The 22,679-nt window shown below is 54.6% G+C and overlaps 2 protein-coding genes across 3 annotated transcripts; one reads left to right on the plus strand and one right to left on the minus strand.

The window, feature by feature from the left end:
* Positions 1–127: 127 nt before the first annotated feature.
* Positions 128–6,537, plus strand: ZNF319 (zinc finger protein 319). 2 transcript variants are annotated; one of them, XM_031458358.2, is made up of 2 exons: positions 128–428; positions 2,481–6,537. In XM_031458358.2, exon 2 carries the CDS (start codon positions 2,729–2,731, stop codon positions 4,484–4,486), a length of 1,758 nt encoding a protein of 585 aa, XP_031314218.1. In that variant the 5' UTR covers positions 128–428; positions 2,481–2,728; the 3' UTR covers positions 4,487–6,537. The 2 variants fall into 2 exon arrangements, with proteins under 2 accessions (XP_031314218.1, XP_064345183.1); XM_064489113.1 differs by lacking the exon at positions 128–428 and adding an exon at positions 531–735.
* An 8,857-nt stretch (positions 6,538–15,394) lies between these two features.
* SPMIP8 (sperm microtubule inner protein 8) lies at positions 15,395–18,752 on the minus strand. Its single transcript, XM_031458360.2, has 3 exons — positions 18,523–18,752; positions 16,021–16,082; positions 15,395–15,762 (listed from the first exon to the last, which is right to left on the minus strand). The coding sequence occupies exons 1-3, from the start codon at positions 18,743–18,745 to the stop codon at positions 15,544–15,546; spliced, it is 504 nt and encodes a 167-aa protein (XP_031314220.2). The 5' UTR covers positions 18,746–18,752; the 3' UTR covers positions 15,395–15,543.
* Between the last annotated feature and the right edge of the window lie 3,927 nt (positions 18,753–22,679).

Consider the following 22,679-nt stretch of genomic DNA (forward strand, 5'->3'; position numbering starts at 1 on the left):
CGCGCTCCCGGCTGTCCGACCCGGCCCGGCCGCGGGGTCCCCAGCAGGGGGCGGCCTCGCTCCGCGCGGCCCGCTCCTCCCGCAGCCGCCGCCGCCCCGGCTGCCGCTCCTCCCCCGGCCCCGCCTCCCTGGCCCCCGCGCCGCCCGCCTGTCCGCCGGTCTCTGCAAGGCCATCGGTCCGTCCGCCCGCCCTCCCATCGCTCCTCCGCCCCGGCCCCGCTATCCCGGCCGCGCACCTCGCTTCCTCGGTTCCGGCCGCCTCTAGCCTGTCCCCCGCCCCCGGGCCGGCCGCCGCCGCTACGCAAGGCCGGGGATTGGCAGCGCGCGTAGGCCGCGCTGCCGCGGATGGAGTCGGAATAAAGGGGCGGCTGAGAGAGCAGCCGGTCGCCACTCGCCCCGCGCCTGACCCCGCGGGCGGCCTGGAGCAGGTGAGCGGCGGAGCGCCCGGGGCCGCGTCTGGGGGCCACTCCCGCTCCCGCCGCACCCTTTCCTCAGCCAGTCCAGCCCCCCCCCCCCCCCACTCCCTCCAGCCCGACCCGGCGGCCTCCTGAGCTCCTGGGCGGCCCACGCCGACCTCGACGCGCAGCCGCTTCCCGGGCCCGGCCTGCAGCCCTGGGGCCTTCCTCTAGACCAATCGCCCGTGGGACCGGCGCTCGGGCCGCAGTAGCCTGGCCATTCCCGGGAGGGCTGACAGGAGACAGCCCAGCTGGGTCTGCGGGCAGTGCTGGCCGGGAGGTGATCAGCTTTCATTCTGTTTCTCAAGGAGGAGGAAGGGCTGGGGTGGGGCGCAGGTGGGGGCCTCCCCTTGCCTCCCTTATTACCCTAGTTTCTCATCCTCTTTGCTGAGTGATCAGAGAGGCCTCCTGGCTGCACCTTCCTGGACAGGAGCCGGGGTGGGCGGCAGAGCTGGGGGCCCAGGGCTGGGGATCCTGGGTCTGGCTGCCATTCATGCTGGAAAAAACAGTTGGATTGACACAGCCTGACCTGGACCTCACTCAGAGTAGCCTTGCTTCTCTCTTTCCTGGAGAAGCTTTGGTACCTGCTCACTCATGCAACCTGCTGCCTCCACCCGGAGGAGTGGCCCTTTCCTTCTTCCCTTCCCGGAAAGATGCTGAGCATGACAGCTTTTAGCTTGACTCATGTCTCTTTGCAGAACAGTTAGAGGCCAGGCTGGCCTGTGAAGGCATCCCCTTCCTTCTCTTTTCATCGGGAGAAAACAGAAACTTTTCAAAGTTAGAGGCAGAGGAGTTGGGAACCTGACAGTGGGTTGCATCTGATTCTAAAAGTTTCTCCCTCTCGCTGTCATTACCTTATGCTGCCACAAAGTGGTGAGTTAGAGATTTGCCTGGGCTGGGTGGTCTTTACCTTCCACTGATTTCCCAGAATGTTACAGACTTGGAGTAATGGGACAAGATTGTCTCCAGGAAGGTGATGGGGAGGAATGCTCTGTGATTAGCATGCTGCTTCCACATTGCAGAGGCAAATTAGAAATTGCTTATATTTTCCTGCAGGCCTTAACACCATCAGATTCAGGGGATTCAGGATTTTTTTTTTTTTTTTTTTTTTGGTGCTTGGGAAGACGACTAGACTGGGGAAGTTCTCGATGTATACATCAAGGCTGCATAAGTCTGTGGACCTATCATCCAACCCCTATCAGGCATTAGCTCAGGTCCCTGCAAAGCCTTCCCACCTGTTGTGTGAAGAGAGACCAGACACATGGTCAGGGTGGAGGGCCTGTGGAAGAGTTGAGAGGGATGTGGGCCAGCCCCTCACAGGAGAAGTTTTCTGAGGTGGTCCTCAGTTCCATGTAGTTGTTTTAAATATTGACTGACTGAAGCTATTTGCTGTGGGGCCCTCAGATCTGAGAGGTCTGGCCTCTTAGACCCAGCAGTCTGTTCTTATGAGTAGTTGTGTCCTGCATTGAGATTCAGGGCAGCAACAGGTGAGGAGCTGGCAGGCCTCAGGGAGGCCTCAACCAGAGCCTCTCTACTTTTAGATAAAACCAATATCTTGTGTATTGGGCTTCCAAGCAAGATGTTTTCTGCAAAAAAAGTTATGTTACTAAAATTCTTGTTTTGGACACTAGGGCCTTCCCTGATCAGTCTTCCCCTTATTTCCTTGGAGCATGAGCAGAACTCGTGACTTCTTTGTTTTGTGGGCAGATAACCCCAGACTATCACCTGTGAGACAGCCAATTGAAGAGGGTTGGCAGTGAGCTGGGAGGCTGGGATGATAGCCCAGGGATGGGGAACTGAAGGTGAGTGGGCATGGAGACAGCCATCATCCTCTTTGCTGAGGGAGCTGAGCTGCCAGCAGACTTCTTTGGTAGTGCGTGATGGGAGCAGATCTCCCAGCCCAGAGCCTCTTGCTTCCCTGATGTGGTTTATGTCAATGTGGTGAGTGCAGGCAGATCAGGGAGAGGGCCCCGAGAACAGCTGTGTGCCCCCACTTCAAGCTCACAATTTCTCTCTTCTCTACAGAACCAATCCTCAGGGAAGGCAGAGCCTCCCTGTCATTGCTGGCACCCTGCCTCGAAGACTCCAGTCCTGTAGGCAGAGCCTTGTAGTCTGTCTTGGTTAATGACTTGGGCCGCCTGACCAGTCCCTCTGTGCCTTGTCTGAGGTCCTCTTCTGTACCTGATCCCGGGCAACTTCTCTCTCTGTTGTGGGTCACCTTAAGCGGGAAACTGAAGCCATTACTCTCCAAACCCTGTTTCATCTTTCCAAGCATGTCGGAAAGCTGGCAGCAGCCGCCACAGACACAGCCGCAGCAGCCGCAGCCACCGCAGCCGCAGCACCACGCAGAACCACCGCCGGCCCTGGCTGAGCACACACTGCCCCCAGGCACGGCTGAGAACCCCCTGGGCTGTGCGGTCTATGGCATCCTCCTGCAGCCCGACCCAGGCCTGCAGCCCCCGCAGCACGCGCCGTTGCAGGCAGCAGGAGAGCCGGGCCCCAAGTGTGGCGTGTGCGGTCACGACCTGGCGCACCTGTCCAGTCCGCACGAGCACCAGTGCCTGGCGGGCCACGACCGCTCGTTCCAGTGCACGCAGTGTCTCAAAATCTTCCACCAGGCCACCGACCTGCTGGAGCACCAGTGTGTGCAGGCAGAACAGAAGCCTTTTGTCTGTGGCGTCTGCAAGATGGGCTTCTCGCTGCTCACGTCGCTGGCGCAGCACCACAGCGCACACAGTGGCACTGGCGGCCTCGTGAAATGTTCCATCTGCGAGAAGACCTACAAGCCCGCCGAGGCGGCAGAGGCCGCGGCCACTGCCGCCCCGTCACTGCCCCCAGCACCCCCTCCGCCTGCCGTCGCCCCTGCTGAACAGGCCGACAAGCCCTACAGCTGCCCCATCTGCCAGAAGCCCTTCAAGCACCTGTCGGAGCTCTCGCGGCACGAGCGGATCCACACAGGCGAGAAGCCCTACAAGTGCACGCTGTGTGACAAGAGCTTCAGCCAGTCGTCCCACTTGGTGCATCACAAGCGCACGCACAGCTCAGAGCGGCCGTACAAGTGCGCGGTCTGCGAGAAGACCTTCAAGCACCGCTCTCACCTGGTGCGCCACATGTACGCGCACTCGGGCGAGCACCACCTGTTCCGCTGCAATGTGTGCGAGCTGCACTTCAAGGAGTCTTCTGAGCTGCTGCAGCACCCGTGCACGCCGAGCGGGGAGCGGCCCTTCCGCTGCGGCGAGTGCCAGAAGGCCTTCAAGCGGCCGTCGGACCTGCGGCAGCACGAGCGCACGCACAGCGCCGAGCGGCCCTTCAAGTGCGACCTGTGCCCTATGGGCTTCAAGCAGCAGTACGCGCTGATGCGGCACCGGCGCACGCACAAGACGGAGGAGCCCTTCAAGTGCGGCCTGTGCGAGAAGGGCTTCGGGCAGCCCAGCCACCTGCTCTACCACCAGCACGTGCACACCCTCGAGACCCTCTTCAAGTGCCCAGTGTGCCAGAAGGGCTTTGACCAGTCGGCCGAGCTGCTGCGGCACAAGTGCCTGCCGGGCACGGCCGAACGGCCCTTCAAGTGCCCGGTGTGCAACAAGGCCTACAAGCGGGCATCGGCCCTGCAGAAGCACCAGCTGGCCCACTGCTCGGCCGCAGAGAAGCCTCTGCGCTGCACCCTGTGTGAGCGCCGCTTCTTCTCATCCTCCGAGTTCGTGCAGCACCGATGCGACCCGGCCCGCGAAAAGCCGCTTAAGTGCCCGGACTGTGAGAAGCGCTTCAAGTACGCCTCTGACCTGCAGCGGCACCGGCGGGTGCACACGGGCGAGAAGCCCTATAAGTGCCCCAACTGCGACAAGGCCTTCAAGCAGCGCGAGCATCTCAACAAACACCAGGGCGTGCACGCCCGCGAGCAGCAGTTCAAGTGTGTGTGGTGTGGTGAGCGCTTTCTGGACGTGGCCCTGCTGCAGGAGCACAGCGCGCAGCACAGCGCCGCCGCCGCCGCGGCCGAGGGCGCCTACCAGGTAGCCGCCTGCCTGCCCTGAGTCCACGCCGCGGCCCACACCAGGCCCAGCCCGGCCTCCCTGCACCCAGCTCGGTGTTCTGAGGCCCTGGGAGTGAGGACAAAAGGGCACTGGGCAGGTGGAGGGTGTGGGTGCCTGGCACTCCAGGTCCAGGCCTGGAGGGCGGCTAGCAGAGTGCTGTGGCTGGTCCTGACCCCACAAACCTCTTTCCCAATACAGGATTCACTTTCTTCAGAGCTGTCAGCCTCCCTTGTCTCTGAGGGTTTGGAACCCGGCTGGAAGTCACGTGGCCTCTCTCCACCCCAAGAAGGAGGTGGTGCTAGCCCAACCTTCCCACACCTTTCAGCCTAATTAGAAACCAGATAGGCTAGGAAAGAGGAGGGCCATGGTAGGGAGGGCATGGGAGAGGGCTGGGCTCCAGAGGTGGGCTGGGTATAGGGCTCCCCCTTCAAGTTTGAGGGAGATGGCCAGCTTTGTGATATCATCCTGGGACCAGAAGGGCAGACCGAGAGCCACAGGTCACTCTGTCAGCTTCAGCCAGGTTCTGTAGGTTTCTGACAAGCGAGACGTACAGCAGGGCTGCACATCTGTAGTTGGGTCTGTTTGGAGAGCAGCTGGCCCAGCCAGAAGGGAGGAGGTAGAGAAGTTCTCCCATGAGACACTCAGCCAGGGACAGTGTCATCCCTGGGGAAAGGAGGAAAGGCAGCTTTTACACTGAGGGCGAAACCCACCGTTTTGGAAGCACGGCTCCAAGTTCCGGTGGGGAATGCGCCCTCTGCCAGTCAGAACTGCTGCTGTGAGAGAAGGGGATTGTTAGACCACCTGGTGCCTGGAAGGAAGCGGGGCCAAGCCCATGGTCTTCCCATGTGAACAAGTGTCATTCCTCCTTGAATTGTGAACAAAAGCCTCAAGGCATGGCCATAATCAGCTCACCCTAGCCCGGCTTCAGGGCCAAGACCATGCCTGGGTACCTGGGTACCTGGGTTGGGGGAGGTGAAAGGGCTGTAGGAATGGCCTCTGACCCTGCAGTGCCCTCTCAGCTCATCAGTCTGGCTGCTGGCCTGGACTCCAGGGGTTTTGCACTGCCAAGATGCTCTAGACAACATTCAGCTACTTCCGAGGCCAGAGTGTTCCCTCCTGGGTCCTCCTAGGGACCCCCTTGGTCTCTGGCTGCCCAGAGGGCTCATGGAGACAAGGGTGTCCAGGGCATAGGGCATGGGCAGGGGAAGATGGTTGTAAGGAAGCCAGTAGGTAGATGGCTTGCTGGCCAGGGCTCTCCTCAGGAACACCAGAGGACCTTCACTATCAGAATGATTATTTTGAACCCAGCTCTGCCCCTGCCCTCTTCCAGCCCCTTTTCCTGGTTGTGGGTCTTGAAAGGAGATTTTAATCAGTGCACATACCAAGAGCCCAGAGGAGCAGGGAGACCTGCATTGCCCACTCTCACCTTAGGAAGTCTGAAAAGCCCACATTCACCTCCTCTGTCTGACCCGGTCACTCCATGTGTCCGCAGAAAGGGCCGGTCCTTCCCCTCGGTGCTGGCTTTAGTCACAATGCCTCAAAAGACATGGAACCCAGGCTGACAACAGTCCCAAATGTTAACTTTTTCCTTTCATTTTGCTTTCTAAAAGCAGTTGTTATACTGTTTATAACATTGTATAGTTTAATTTCATGCCATTTTGGACTTATGTAAAAATGTGGGAATTTGGATTTTTAAAAAGAATGACTCCATTTTAGATAGCTCCTTTTGATGTTAATATATAGTGAGTCCAATGTATGCTTTAGAAGTAAAGACATTGACCTTCACAGACCAAAACACTGCTTGTTCCAGTCATCCTTATACAGGGGAATGTTGGGACGTGGAAAGGGAGAGAGGTGTGCAGGCCAGGGTGTCAGGCTTAGGACTGGGACATAAGGCTGAGTCTGAATCCAGAGTTTTGAACATCCTGGTTGTGAGACTTTGGGCAAATCACTTAGTCTCTTTGGGACTCAGTTGCCTCATCTATAAATGGGGAGATTAAACCTTTGCCTTGCTTTGTTCTTGTGAGAGTTAAGTGGAGTCACATGTGGAGGCCCTGGTGGGGAGGGTGACAATGCTGCCAGTACCAACTGCCAGACACTTAGGGCCCTCGAGCTGCAACCTCTTGACCTCCTTGGGATTTAACCACAGCCCCTGTAAAGGGAGCTGGGCCATGAGGGACCAGCAGCTCATGGGTGGTCAGAAGCCGGGGCCTGGGCCTGGGAAGCATGAACACTTGCTCGGCCCCGGTGGGAAGCCAGGGCCTGCCTGGGCAGCCTACAAGTGCTGCCCCCGAGGACTGCCCGCTCTCACCTCGTTCCACTTGCCCTGTCACAGGGTGATCCATCTACATGTCCGACCCAGCCGCCGTCATCTCTGCCTTCCTGCACCCCTCCTCTGTCTCCCGACCCCTGCCCGGCTGTGTGCCAACTGCAATTCAGGCTCCTGTTTCTCAAAGGCAACACTGGAGGTGGGGAGAGGAAGGGAGAAACAACCCCCGCTCCAGGCCTGGACATCTGAGAGCCAGTGGAGGGTGGGCAACAGGGATGCTCTGCCCTGAAGGTGGGGATGGAGGTGAGGGTGGAAGGAGGACAAGGAGCTTCCCATGCCAGAAGGGGCTCAAAACTGGCTGCCGAAGGCTTAGTGGAAAGGCCAGGGGGACCCCAGATGTGACCTGGACGTCACGTTCCTTTCCTCCTCTGTGTGTGGCCATGGGAGGACCCTTCCTTTGGGAAGCTGTGTGCTTCCTTCCTGCAGGCATCTACCTCTCAGCCAGAGGATGCCCGGGCCCCTTGTGTCTGTGTCAGACTTGAATCGAGGCTTCCTTCCTAGCTGAGTGACCTTAGGCAAAACCCACCCCCCTCGCAGAGATGCCTGGAAAACACTAGCAGATGTTTGGTGTTTTATAGCTTCAGGGTGCCCTCCTGAATGGATGATGGTCTGTGTGAGCCCAGGGCAGGAGGAACCCTGGCTGGGCACAGACCAGCTCACATGGAGTCTGCAGTGACTTTTTCTTCCTTTGTCCCCACCCCTGCCTCCCTTCACAAAGCAATGGGGCTCTTATGGCTCCCACTTGGGCCCCAGCCGTGGCCCAAATCAGGGCAATGAATGGAGCCCTGGCCTGGGAGCCTGGGTGTTCAGGCTCAAGCCTTAGACCTTTGATAACATGTGGTCCCAGGCAGGCTCTTCTCCTCTCAGGGCCTCAATTCTGTCTGAAGCAGAGGTCTTGATCTCTGAGAGTCCTTAGAGATCTGTCGCTCTGATTCTGGGAAGGTGACAGGATCAACCTGAGCTTCCATTTCCCCTTCCTGCCTCTCCTGGCCTGCAGTCTGCTCCCCACCTGTCTCAGTCTGGTCTCTCTTGATTGTAAGTGACAGAAACAGCATAAACTGGCTTTAGCAGCTGCCCACTGCACCTGGCCACACACACAGGTAGCTCTCCCACACACCTGTCCAGGAACCCCACAGCTCCCTGTGTCCTGTATCTGATGCGAGTCTCCTCTCTCAGAGTGTGGAGTTCTCATGGGGGAACTTCAGGCATTATGACCAGGGGTACAAACTAGTGCTGTCTTCTCTAGCCTCTGGGGAATCATTCCCTATGTCCCAACCACTAACAGGATGGGAGGAGTGTGGTAATTTGGGTGAGGGGTTACATCTGGATGAGAACCAGAGAAGTGAGAGGGAGAAGCTGGCATAAACTTCACATTTTGGAGGCAGTAATTCGCCTTTTCTGGGGAAAGAGGCACTGCACTGGGGTGGGGGGTGGGGGGTGAAGAGCATTTTCCCAGGTCGTAGAAGTCATCGTCAGGGCAGGCTGGGCCACCAAAGACAACTTTCCCAGGGAGCCCATCATCCTGTTGGCTTTGTCAAACCCCCTCTGTGTGGCTTGCTCTGTGCTCGGTCCCTGCAGCAGGACAGTGGGAGGGGACCCTGCTCTCTGGGAGTGGAGCCTGCACTCGTGAACCATGGTGGCAGTGGCGTGCTGTTGTGGTTAAGAGCACCGCTGGGCCTGGCCAGAGTCCTACCCCCTCCACTCATCAGCAGCAAAGCTTTGGGAGGGTTACTGGATCTCCCTCATTTTCCTCCTCTGTGAAGGGGGCACTGTAATGTTCTTTACTGGGCTTTTGGGTGAGGGCCCAGTGAAATGACCTGTGTGGACTCTTTGGCACGTAGTGGCCACTCAGGAAAGCAGAGCACTGGGAGGTCAGAGGCAGGAGGGAGCCAGCCTAGCTCTCTGGTCTGAATGTCAGTGTCTCCCCACCCCTGCTACAGAAGACCTTTCCCATTCACCAGCTGGTTTGAGCCTCATACCGTCTTGATAAGATGGGCAGGGCAGACCTGAGGATCTGCTTTGTGCTGACCTTTGAGAAGTCCAGGGGCTTCCCAAAGACATACAGTTGGTGATGAGAGTGGCCTGGAATTGGAGGATGGGCTGACCAGGTGGGGGATAGGCAGTGGGGTGGGACTGCCCAGCCCTCTGAAACTCACAGGCCTCCAGCTCCAGCCACTGGAGCCTGGGACTCTGGCTCCAACGTGCTTTTTGCTGGCCAGGAAGCCAGGAACAATGGCCGGGACTGGTGCTGGCACCAGGACTGGCCAGGGGAGCAGGAAAGGTCTTCACCAGCAGGCAGAGGGGGCAGCCAGCTCTCTGGGCAGCTCTCAAGTCCTTGAGGGATTGGAGCCGCCGTGCTCTGTCTTTCCATCTGTGCAGAGGCAGCTTTGTAGAGAGCCTCAGCCTCCCTAGGCAAGGCTGTCTCCAGTCCCCCAACCTCAGTCTCTCCTCCAGAGCAGAGCAGGCCCCAGACAGGACCAAGGGCTGCTCAGGCCTTGGAAATTTGCCCAGGGCCTCCCTGTCTGGGCCAGGCTCGCCTGTGATAAGCTCCCATCCTCAAGCGGATACTTTCTTTGTTCCTTGAAGGTCATGCCTCCAGGAAAAGCTTTGGCCGCTATTGATTTTCATAGATCTACAAAGATTCCAGCAGGAATGCCCAGTCCTCCTCAGGGCCCTGAAAAGGAGGTCAAGAGGAGGGGTGGGAGGGTGGGAAGGGGTCTGTGGGGTCTCTCTCTTCACTGTGTCTGTGTGTCCATCCCCACCTTGGGTCTGCGTCCCTGCTTTTGTTCATCCACCAGTGTTCCTGAGCACCTGCTGTTTGCCAGACACTGAGCTGGTGCGGCAGGGCTTGAAGCTAAAGCTAGAACTTCAGATGAGAGACTTTTGAGGTTTTCATGTATTAAAAGGTAGGGTCCCAAAGGTCAAGGCTGCTGATATTTAGTACAGAATAATACTTGCAAGAGTCCTCCCTGACCCTCACGCACCCTCCTTCAGCCGGGACCCTTACTCTGTCCCTGATCCTCCCCATTGTCAGTTCCCGGCCCAGGGCGAGGGTACGTGTTTCCTGTGTTACTTTGTAATAATTGCAACTATCACTTGTAGTAGTTGTTTCATTTAGTCCAGGTCTGTGCCTTGGTTCTGGGAATCCACAGGCCCCATTCCTGAGTCCTAGGTCCACTTAGAGAGGCAAGAGGGACTGACAGGTGCAGTTTTTTTCCAAGAGTCTTCTGTGGGCCACAGGCTATGAGTTAGTCCCCCGAAGCAGCCACAGTTCCTGTCCTCATAGTCTTGGGGAAGAACTGGGGAGAAGGGAGGACTTGAGAGAGGCTAGCCTAGAAGAAAGAGTGAGATTTGGGTAGGAAGAGATGGAGAAAGAATTTCAGGTGGCAAGAAGCCTTTGAACAAAGTTAGGAGGCAGACAAGAGCCTGGGGTGTTTGCAACAGCAAGGAGACTGGTGATAGGGTTCAGGTCAGTGCCCAATAGTGGATTAGAGTCAGGTTAGAAAAGCCTGGAGGTGAGGCCATGGAGGCTGGGCTGTCCCCAAGGCAGTGGCCACAGGGAGGATTTCTAATATGATCTCTCTATGAGAGCAAAGAGCCCCGTGAGGCTGAGGGAACTTGGAGGCCAGGAAACTGTGGCCCAGGCTGGGGTGGAGGCGGGGCTTCTTTCCTTCTCTTGGGATTTTCAATCTGCAGAGTCTGCTGCTGCCAGCAACTCCACGAGAGCTTTCTGGTGGAAAATCTTCTCTCTCTAAGCCCCGGTTGAATGTCCCCACTGGTTTCCTCCCCACTCTTGGCTTGCGTCTCTCATAGCAGGAAGGTGGTAGTGGGGTGGCCACAGGCTCAGGGGTTAGGCAGGCTGGCTTCAATTTCTAGCACTGCCAGTCCCCAGCTGTGTGACCATGGGCCAGTCACTTAACCTCTCGGAGTTCATTTCATCATCTGTTAAGTGAGTTAAAATTACCCTCCTCAGGGGGACTAGAATATTTAATACATTGCCTTGCACTTAAAACCTAGAAAGTGTATACTAAATCAGACTAAATCAGGCGTGTTCACACATCTTCTCTGCATTTCCTTTATTCTTGGGCACACATTTTTATATCTATGAAATCAGGATTCAATGTGCAACTGGTGGTTAAGGACCTAATCAAATTCCTGGGCTTGAGGAACGTGGTCTAGGTGTGCCCATGTTCTCACTTTCTGCTTTCAGGTTTGAGCCAGCTGGGTCAGCCTCTCTCCCCCTGGACTAGAAGCTCCTCTATCCTCCTCAGGTACGGCATCTGCTCTGTGTCCCTCCTGCACCCACACGGGGCCTGTTGAGGCCTCAGATGTCTGCTGGGTCAAATTCCCAGAGGGACTTGCCCAGTCATTCAGTGTCAAGGAAGCAGGGCTAGGAGAAAACTCAGGCACCTGATGCCCTCTGGCATCTTAGCACACTCTCTGGAGCCCTCTGACTGCCCCCGGTCTCACACAGGCCGGGACTCCAGCATCCCTGCTATCAGCCTTAAGCAAATCCATCTCTATCTGAGCTGTCAGGTTGGAAGGGACACTCAGGGTTGAAGAATGTGGCTCTGAAACCCCAGGGGGCTCTACCAATGGCTTCCCAAGGTTCAATCCAGGGGGACTGCCTCTCAGCTTGGAAGAAAGTACTCCTTCCTGCATGAAATGGTGGGAGGCTGGGTACCTCCTCAACAGGGTCCCAAGGAGGAGGGGGCTCTGACCTGCTTACCACTTCCCATCCACTCCCCCTCATGCTATTTTCTGCCCTGCTGTCAGCAGAGCCCATACCTGAGGACGGAGAGATGGACACCATGGTCCCTCACCTCCGTATACGGGTAATGATTCACCACTACCCCTAAAAGAAATTAAAGTCAGCCTCGAGTATATAAGGCAGGCTCCGTCTGCATAACACACAACAACACAACTCATCTCCTTGTTTATTAGCCAAGATTGAACAAAAGACCCTCATTCTGGGAAATAACTTATTCTACAAATATTGAACACAAACCATATGTAAACACTGTGCCAAGTGCTGGGACTTGCTTTGAGTTCTGGGTTCTGGGTTTGGCTAGAGGCTTTCCCTGACCTGGGCCTTAATTTTCCCACCTGTGAAATAGGGTAGCTTTGGTTCTGCTCACTCTCCAGGGTGCTTATGGAGCATGAGGCCTGGAGGAGAAAAACGGGTCACATGATAAAGTATAGCACAAGGTCCAGAAGTGAGGGTCCGGTATTATTCTTTAAACTCCTTCCACCTGAGACCAGGCTTACATGCACTAGGTGCTCAGTAAATATTGGTGAATGGGGACAGGGAGGATGTAAGTCAGGTTTTCTTAACTTTTGTGGGCACTGACTGTTCTGAGCATCAATGAAAACTAGGAGCCTTTCCATGGAAAATGCACGCGTGGGCAGACCCATTGTTTTGCACATGATTTCAGGAGATTCATGGACCCCTGAAGCCCCAGATCCTGGAATCAGAAGTCTTGCTCCACCAGTTCTGGAGCTAGGGGGCCATTCACCCTGATCTGGGTCTGTCCTTGCAGACTGCCACAGCTGAGTGGGGCGGGGTATCTGATGGCCCTGGAGCTAAGGGCTGATGCTGGCTGCTCCAACCCCCAACCACGCTGAGACACTCTGCTTTAGCCCAAAGCTTTGGGCAAGGTTATTCTGGACCTGGCCCAGGTGCACCCATGGCTGTCTGCAGGACATCATGCCTCCTTTCTGTAGGTTGGTTGGCAGATAAGTTCTAGTCCTAAAGCTCTGTGGACAGAGCAGATAACTATTTGCTTACAAGGTATGTTCGTTGGCTTTGGGGAACAGGAAAGTTTCTTCTCTGAGTGGTCTCAGGCACCTCATCTTACTTCTCGGCTTTGCAGGGAATGGAGTCCATAGGTCTGGCCAGCATTCCAGGACCTTTCTCTACATCTGCAGGGGCACCCCAGGCCCACGGTGTACACTGGTATGGCAAGGCCTTCTGAGATAGGTGTCTAAAAATCCTTCTCGATCCCCTCTTTTCTCTTTAAGGCTCAAGTTCAGAGTCTGAGGTGGAAGGGGCCTGGTTATAGGGGCACAAAGAAAACCTAATTCCCAGGCCTGCCTCTGCCCCTTACCCCTGGCTGGGGCTTGGGGCTTCGATGTTGACTACCTGGGGTCACCAGACATCTTTTCCAGCCTCCCACCAGTCCTCCAGGAGTTGGCAGGAGGCAGGTAAGAGTGAGATATCATCATCCCGAGGTCCTGACCCTCCCCCAGCCCCTGTAAGACACACACACACACACACACACACACACACACACACACACACACACACACACACACATGGGTGTGTTGCCTCCCTGTGGAGCATAAGGTTTATTTCCAGTCAGGCTGAACTCTTAGGAAGATGGGTGCTGCCACCATACACCCTCTGTCTTGCTGGGGAACCTGAGGTAGCCTGATCCGGCAGCCTGGGGGTCAGCCTCCTTTTCACAGATTAATGCCAGGGGGTCAGGTAGTTGACACGACTGTGGAGAGAAACAGGGGTGAGGTGGGGCCTCCAAGGTGTCCTGGGGAAAAATCAGGCTGTCCTTCTCTAGGCCTTCCCCTTGAAACCCACCTTCCTGCTCTGAAAATGCAGTCTCTCTATGGCTCAAGAGCCTTTGATGGCTCCCTATTTCCTTTAATATATTTTTGGTTGCTCTATTTGACTTTCAAGCCCCACTTCCAGTTGCCTCTTCTTTATCTCCTGTGAGCTTTACTCATTTTTCAATCATTTAGTGAACCTATTCCGCCAATCATTATATAGTAGTAGAAAAACAGTAAGTGTTCCCCTGTGAGTATACATGGTGGGTGAGGGAAGGCAAACTTCCTATCAATAATTAAAAAGCAATAGTCTGGGTGCTCTAAGATTGGGAGATATGCACATGTGGGGACCAACTGGAGTGAGGTTTGAGCTGAAGGGGAGAGGCAGAGGATCAGGGAAGACTTCAAGGAGGATGGGACATTGGCGCTGGGCTTTAAAGAGTAAGGAGAAATTTGCCAGGCAGAGAAAGAAGGCTCTGAAACAGCACAAGCAAAGATGTGAAGTTCTTGGTTGCACTCTTGGTTTGGGTCATTCCAGGAGTCTGGTACTGCTGAAGTGTAGGAAATGGAGCTGGAGAGGTGGGAGATGGCCAGAGTATGAAGGTGCTTGAATATCTTGGACACTCCTGCTAGGAATATGAGCCCCATCCCTTACCACCTAACCTGCATCCTGGAAGGCAAGTTTTTGGCTCTTCCATCCTATTTCTTATATATATATTTACAATTCCAGCCCCTGCACTTCTTCCAGGTACCACCACCACCACCACTATCCTGGACCCTCTTTGTCTTTTGGCCTCATTGGGGCGAATTGAGTGGGAGATGCACTTTGCTCCCTCCATCTTCTAGTGGGCTACACCTTTGCCAGGCAAGGATCTCTTCAGAGGGAAGCCCTTTGGCATCCCCGACCCCTACATCGCCAAGTAGGATACTACTCCCCTGGCGCCTCCCTAAAGAGGCCCCAAGAGTGGAGAGGGGTCTGAGAATTGCCTGAGTCCTTAGGCTGCCCCTCAGGGCCAGGTGTGATGCGGGGATGGAGTCATTCCCTGCCCACCTCCCTTCTAGTTCCAGCGCTACCTGTAGTTGGAGCCGAAGCGTCGGAAGGCATTCCTGGAAAAGAGAGAGGAGGGTGAGGCCAGGGTGCAGAAGGGTGATCCTCTCTGCGAACACTACTTTCACGTTGGGAGGCGCTGTGCCTTCAGGATTACACTTGCACTTTCGTCCCATCTTAAGACCTCCACTCTAAAGGGTGAAGTTGCTAGGGACTGGATGACAGGATGCTCCATTTGGTAGGAATTAAACTTTTACTCATTTTGAAATTGCAACTTTCTTGTGGTGTATTGGAGCCAATTATTCCTAGGTCTCACATATTCAAGGGCCACTAGGTGTGCGCTGGTGAAAGCAGCCAAGATCCCACCCTCCCTCCTCCAGGTATGGGGTCCCGGGGCCTTGTGGGGTCACTTACAGGGAGTCGAAAGGCAGGGGCTTCTGTCCGTAGCGGTCCAGGCTAGGGTTCTGGTTAAGACAGAACTGGGACGGGCCAGAGGGATGGGGGCCCATTGATCGGGGGGACACGGACCCCCTGCCCACGCCCCACACAGCGCTATCTGCCGGAGATCTTTGCCCTCGGCACTGGGAGACCCTACTTTCGGTCTCCTCTCCCCTTCCTTGACCTCAGTGTTAGCCGATCCTCCCTAGCCCCCGGTCCCCCAGATATGAGTTAGCACGCAGCCCTTCCTACCCGCCAATTCTGGGTCACCTCCGGCTTCAGGTACCGAACCGCGTAGCCGCTGAAACTCTCAACTGCGGAGAGAGGGCGGGTCTCCGGCCCCCAGTCCGCCCAGAGCAAGCCCCACCCCTCCTTTACCTGAGCCCCGCCCCTAGATCAAGCCACGCCCCACGCCTGGTGCTAGAACTGGTCCCGCCTCCGGACAGTGCAGCTCCAGTCCCAGAACCAACCCTGCCCTCCGCCTCCGCCCCACCGGCTCCCCCGGCTCAGACCTGGTGCCGCCCCCTCCCCAAGACAAGCCCCGCCTCTGTGAGCTTCAGTCCGTCTCAGTCTCCCTCCCCTGAGTGCCCCAGCTGCTCTTAGCTTCCCCTCCCTGTCTTTGACGCAGCCCACCCCGCGAAGCCTCCGGTCCGAGGTCCGGGCTCGAGGGACCCAGCACCTCCGTTATCTCTCCCGCCCTAGGGCATCCTCCGCGCCCGTAGACCGACCCCTCTTGCTCGGGCAGGGCAGCTTGAACTCGCCGGCAGAGGACACGAAGCGGGACCAGTCCTCGATGGCGTGCGTGAAGCAGGGCCAGTCAACCCGATTGATGCCCGGAGCGATAGGCGCCAGCTTTCCCTCGCGGCACCTGTTTCGGAGCCTCTGGCCGGTCGCCGTGATGTCCTGCCAGGAAGCAGGGAGTCAGGACGCGGCAGGCCAACTGACACCACCCCTTAGGCGGGAGCTGCCACTTGGCCCATCTGACCGAAGGACCTCCCGAAGCCCCTGAAGGAGATGGGAAAGGGGACAGGAGTCCCAAGCAGGCAGTGGAGAAAAAGAGCAGAGTGGAGCCCAGGACCCAAGGTGCTTGGGGCTGGATGCGCGGGACATTCACGTCCTCTTCCCAGAGTAAACTCAGGGCCAGGGTCAAAGGATACTCACCAAACACTGCAGGGGTTTGTTGGGGACACCAAGGAGTGTGAAGTGGGCATTGTCAAAGTCATCTGAAGAAGGAAGAGAAAGGGAGAAGAGATGTCTCCTCCACCAGTGGTCTCAGGCCCACACAGGAGAGGTCTGGTCCACGCTGCTTTAGCAGGTTTTTGAAATACTTGACAACTTTAAAATCAAGTAGATTTCACTTAACATACCCCTTATAACAGAATAAACTCCAACTAGATCAGATTTCAAGGTGAAAAATTAAACCATTGAAGTGCTAGAAAAAACATGGGTAAATTTCTTTTAATCTTGGGGTGGGAAGGCCTAGCCAACTCTAATTTAAAATCAGGTAGCCTTTACTTCAAATAAGTAAGTAAGTAAGTAAGTAGTAAAATACACCATAAAAAAAATAAAATCAGGTAGCCTTAAGAAAAGATCGATAACTTGGACTACATAAAAATAAGCTTTTGCATTACAACATAAGAAAACATAAAGAAAGTCAAAAGACAAGTAGGAAAAAATATTTCCACATATTTTCCCTTATATTAAAAGAGCTCCTGGAAATCAAGACTAAATACAATAGAAGAGAGAAAAAATAAAAATGGCTAAACAGGTATACAAGACATCTTTGGGGATAATTTGGGACATTTTAAGACGGGCTGAATATTAGATGTTAGGGAACTATTTTTAACTTTCTCAGATGTGATAATGGTATTGTGTCATGTAGGAGGATGTTCTTATCTTTGGGAGCTGCTTGCTGAAGTGTGTGTGTGTGTGTGAGAGAGAGAGAGAGAGAGAGAGAGTGGAAACAAGTATGACAAAACATTAATTGAAGCCGGTGGAAGGTAATGGATGTTCATAGTATTATTAGTCTTTCAATTTTCCTCTATGTTTGAATATGTTCATAATAAAAAAAAGTTGGGGAGCAAAGAATATGTTTGTATTTGCAGTGGTAAACAGTGGAAGGGTATCTCAGGAACTAAGAGTGGTTACCTGTGAGTGGGGGTTGGGAGAAGGGGGAGGAATGAGAATTGTTTAAAAAAGTACATTGCTATAGCATTTTGAATTTTTTTTTAGCATTTTGAATTTTGAAAGTTTGACCATTACTTCTATTAAAAATGTACTTGCAATAAAAAGCATATCTAAATCAAGAGCTCTCCCTAAAAATCTCGATTCCTGGCTTCTCTTGGAAGCCAGGGAATTGAGAGAACTGTGCTGACCCTTCCCACACAGCAGTCAGTGGGAGCCCCCTTTAGAGGGGAGGGTGTGAAGGCTCCCCTTCACCTCTCCCCTCTCCCCTTTTGCCTCCCCACCCACTTTTGGCATTTGTGTTTCTCATCTTGGCCCCAGGGGTCTGTGAGATCTCTGGAGATCTCCATGCCACCACTGACATCCTCTGAAACCTGGGTATCACCCTGGACTCACCCCTCTTGCCCCTCTACCCACACTGATACCAAATCCTATTACTTTGTCTCCTAAATACTTTCTAAAACCCTCCCCAGAGGCCAAGATACTATCAATCCTTCCTGAAGACTGTAGTCCCTCCCAGGATCCTAACACCCCCCTTTCCAATTATCCACCTCTAGTCTCTCTGGGCCTCCACCACCCTTCCCCCACCCCTGCCCCAACGCTCAGACCTCTTTTCCACTTAAAAGTCTTCAGAGGTTCTTATCTACCTCCAGAGAAAGTCCAGACCCCTGAGCTTAGCAACAGGGCCCCCCTGAGCTGTGTCCTCCTCCCCAGCCACAGCTCCTGCTGTTCCTGCACACTTTATCCTCCGGCCCAACCAAAGCCCTCAAGTTCATCAACACCTCGCATAGCTTTTCCCCTCCAGGCCTCTGCACATGCTGTTCCTCTAGCTGGAACACCTTTGCTTCCCTGCAGACCCAGAACAGTGTCAGGCACAAAGTAGGCGCTTAATAAATGTGCTGAAATGAACAAGTGTGGATGTCCATGGGGCACCAGGCCTGCACACCCTAGCTTCTCAATGGATGAAGGGCTCTTCCTTGGCCTCGTGTGGCCCTTTTACCCTGGAGGCTCCTAGGTCCACCTCTCTTTCATGGGAGGTGTCTTCCTCTTCCTTTTTCAAAGGGAGAGATGATTGGGTAGAAGTTGTCATTTTTGCCATTATTATTCCTCTTCCTCCTGCAACTGCTGACCTCTGCACAGTTCTCTCTCCATTAACAATAATAACAGCAACAATGTTATCTCTGAGCACATATTATGTGCCAGGCACTCCTCTAAGTGCTTTTCAAGCTGTGTCTCATTTTAATCTCACAGTGGCCCTGAGAGGCTGACCCTCTTATCATCCCCATTTTACTGATAAGGAAACAGAGGCTCAGACTGGGAGATTTCCTAGGCAGGGAGGAGCAGAGCTGGGGCTAGTGCCTTTAACCCTTTCATCTGTCACTCTTGGCTTTTCCCTCTGAGATTTCTCTCCTCCAAACCATCCATGCCTTCCCGGAAGGCCCAGCTGGGCTGGCGCAGGTGGCAACAAGGTGGCCTGACCTTTGTGGCAGTACGTGGTGGACTGGCAGTGCTTGTCGGAAAGGCAGGCCCTGACGGAGTCCATGTCCATGCGTCGCAGGCTGGGCAGGGCCGGGTGGTAGAGCTGCTGCTTCACACCGGCCAGCTGGTTGCGCTGCCGCCCCATGGGCAGCAGGATGGCTGGGGATGCGTACATGTGGGTGGAGCCATCCTCCCAGGGCACCAGGTCGATGATGCGGGCCATGGCTAGGGGCAGACACAACCTTGTGGGAACACAGGCTTGGCCAGTGCTGATTTGTCTACTTGTCCAACAGTTATTGAGCACCTACTGTGTGCCAGGAGCTATGGTGAGGGGTCCATTCAAATACACACACAGAGAGGATGTGCTAAGGTCTCTGGCAGAGGTCAGAACAGAGTGTGTGTGTCTGGGGCAGCTGGGGTTGGGGCATTCAGGGAATGGCCTAAAAGAGGTGGCATTTGTGTCTATTCTTCAATAATGAGCAGGAAGCATCAGCAGCAAGTGGATTCAGAATTTAGCTCAATATGCCTCTGGGTAACTAATTATGGACTTTTGGTCTTAGCTGAGGTTTCTGGTATTTACTCAAAATTCTACAGGGAGATATAGAAGAGTCTTAAGTAAGGGGATAGACATGATAGATATGAACCAGAAAAAATATGGCTGGTTCCCCAGGGCTTCCTTTGAAAAAGCAGGTAGTCCCAGAGCCTTATTTCCTTTAGCCTTTAAACTTTAGCGAGAATCTGTTGAGTCAGGTTGCTTTCTTCCTGACCCCAGTTAGAGGTGAGAGATGGAGGTGGGCAGGAGGAGAGAGGACCTTGGGCCATGAAGAAATGGGGATGGGGCATGGTGACGAGTGAGGAAACTGCCACCAGGGAAGGGCCTGCGTGGGGAGGGATGGGGAAGTGGGGCAGTGGGAGGAGGGGAAAGGGAGGGCTCCCTGCTCCTGACCCACCAACAGTGGTACCTCATCTGCAGGCCATGGGCTCCACGTGTACAGACTTCAAGAATTTTCTGCTCTTCTGACTGCTCAGTGGGAAAAAGAGGCAGGGAGATGGGCCGAGCGCCAGTGCCTTATGAGACAGTAGAAGAATAAAGGAACATTCTGCAGAGACAATGCCCATGGCAGCCTGATTGTGAGGGCACTCGCTCCTCGGCTACCCTGGCAACCGCAGGCTCCTAGGGGAAGAGCCTGCTGCTGGAGGGTCCTTGCACTGGCCTCCTCTTTCAGCCTTCCTGAAGGTTGCTGTCTCCCAGGCCTCAGCACATGCTGGGCATGCTGGGAAATATCAGACAGGGGGATGGGGTCCCAGGGGGTGGCTATACCCGGACTCGCCAGGGCAGGCTCTGTGACCTTAGACTAGTTATTGTCTCTCACTGGGCCTCAAAGCTCCCATTTGTGTTAGGCAAGGGCCCTGGGCCCCCATGAGGGGTGTCTATGAGCTGAAAGGGCACTCCCCTCCTTACAAACCTCAGGAAAGAGGGCACTGCCCTACCAACTAGTCCTTGGGTCTCTAGGGGTGGAGATTAGTGGCTGGCAGGATCTGGGGTCAGCATAAGGGGATCAGGGAGAGTGGTGGCCTCAGCAGGACAGGGATTAGCAGGTGATACTCCACCCCCAGCCCTCTGCAGGCCTGCAGCCTCCCTTCTGCCTTCCCAAAAAAGCAAGATCACGAGGGCCTAAGCACTGCACCCCTAAACCCTGGGCCTGCCAACCACCCTGGCCACAACCATGGAGATGGACCCTCCAGGTGAGGAAACCTTGGGGAGACTCTAACTCATTTGCATATATTGGCATATGCTTTGCATACACCTGCCCAGGTGCTGAGCCTGATGGGCCCGGGGACCCCTACTATGAGGTTCCTGTAGGATTTGGCTCCCTAGTTGCTCATCTTCCAGTGCTGCTTCCAGGCAGGCTTTGCTCTTCCTCCAGTGCTCCATACAGCCCCAGAGCAGCATCTCCAAGTCCCATCCCTTACCAAAAACTTTTCTAGGGTTGACCTCATTTGCCATCCTACCCCAATGTATTTTTAACTTTATGAGTTTAAAAAATAAAACCTTTAAACTCCTTTAAAGTTAAAAATATAAAATATAGAAAATGCATAAATGTATAATGTAACTCATAATTTATAAAGTAAGACCCCCATATATCTACCAGTCAGACCAAGACATAAGTACTACTTTGCAAAACAGTGTAGCAGTTTCTTAAAATGTGAAACATAAATTTACTATATGACCCAGCAATTCTATCCCAAGGAATCATCCCAAGAGAAATGAAAATGTATGTCCACACAAAGACTTGCATGCAGATGTTCATAGCAGGATTTTATAATAGCCCCAAAGTGGAAACAACGTTAGCATCCATTGACTAGTGTAGAGATAAACAGACTGTGGTGTATCTGTACCATGAAATACTCTTGGGAATCAAAAAAAAGAAAAGAAGTGCAGATACATGCTACAATGTGGATGATCATCAAAAACATTATGCTAAATGAAAGAAACCAGACACAAAAATGCTCCACACTATGCCTACCCCTGCTCCCCTGCACCTCACACAGGTCTCTGCCCTCTGTGTTTGTTTCACAGTGCCCAGCATATTTGCAATATTTCTTTATTTATTGTTAATCTTTTTAATTTCTGAATCCTACATTGTAATGTAAGCTCCGTGAGGACAGGTCCTATGTCTGTCTTTCTCAGTGTGCCAAAGCTGGCACGCTGCCCGGCACATAGGAAATGTAGATGATCAAGTCAAGTCCCTGCCCCTCTGCTGATCAACACTGCCTGGCCCCCACCCAGGTACTGTCACCTCACCGAGCCCCTTTAAATGCTGGGCCTCTGTCCCTCTCCCTGTCTCCCTGAGAGCTCTGTCTACACCCCTCCAGGGTCAGACCTCAGTTCAGGGGGCCAGCTCCAATGTCAGTCCTTGGATCCTCCCTAAAGGCCTGGCCCTGGGACCACAGTCACTCTGGCAGATCCACAGGAAGGAGCTGCTGAGGCCTTGCCCAAACTGCAGAGAATTCTGGGACAGAGGGACTCGGCTTGAGTCCCTGCACTGGGGCTGGAGAGCTGGGTGTGCCTCCTGCCACTGCTGACTGAGAGTTGACAAGCCCCTGCCACCCTGAGAGTCTCCCAGAACCAGGTGGGGACTCCGGGCTGTTATTCTCCACCAGTAAACCCTGTGGGTTGGCCAAGGCATGTGGGGAACCAGGTCCCCTAGGAGCTCATGGTGTACCAGACCAGGGCCATGTGGGGCTCCTTCCCTGGGGCCCAGATCCCTCCTGCCCCCTGGGGGTTTGCTGCCTGCTCTCTTTGCATCAATCTCCTCTTTTCCACCACCACCTCCCCACCCTGTTCAGCACGTCCTAATCCTTTGCACACAGCCCTGCTGCCACCAATTAATCCCTGCTGTGTCTGGGAGGCCAGCTGAGAGTAGCAGGAAGAAGGCAGTTGCTGGCTGGTGGACGGCATCTGAGCAGGTAACTCAGGATGGGGGAGGTGGAGGCTCGGTGGGACCCTTGATGGGACCCCCTCCATGCTTTCCTCCTGGCAAGGCATTTAGACTTGGAGAACTGGGCAAGGCTGGAATCCTGAGGCTTCCCTCTCCCCTTGTTGGGGCTCAAACCTTAGTGAACGTCCAAGGCAGCTCGTGAAGTGTGGATTCCAGGTCCTGCAGAAGGTTTAGAGGGGCCTAGGAATCTGCATTTCCCCAGCTCCCCAGAAGATTCTGAAAGGCTGGTGGTCCCAGCACCAGAGTTGCCCTGAGCTACCACTCTCAGGTCCCCCTTCCGCCTGAGCCTCCCTCACCAACATGGAGTCAGCAGGGACATGGCAAAAAGATGGGAGGGACCTACAAGTGTCTCTATCCAGGAGAAAATGGCTGGGTCTGGGAGAAGAAGGGAAGTTGGGAAAGGGGAATGCTTTCCTAGTCATTTCCAGAAGGTTCAGAAACACATGCAGAATTGCTGCCCACTGGGAAAGGGCTTGCAGGACTGGCCTGCAGAAGCAGCCAATCCTGGGCAAATGTCAGTGCTCCTGGGGTGGATGTGGGATGCTTGGATTTGGGCAGACCTGAGCGTAAACTCAGCTTAACCACTTACTGGCTGTGTCACTTTGGGCAAGTCAGCTGACCTCTCTGTGCCTCCATTTCCTTAACTGTGAAGCT

The sequence above is a fragment of the Camelus dromedarius genome, chromosome 9 (genome assembly GCF_036321535.1).
Source record: "Camelus dromedarius isolate mCamDro1 chromosome 9, mCamDro1.pat, whole genome shotgun sequence".
NCBI classification, from domain to species: domain Eukaryota; kingdom Metazoa; phylum Chordata; class Mammalia; order Artiodactyla; family Camelidae; genus Camelus; species Camelus dromedarius.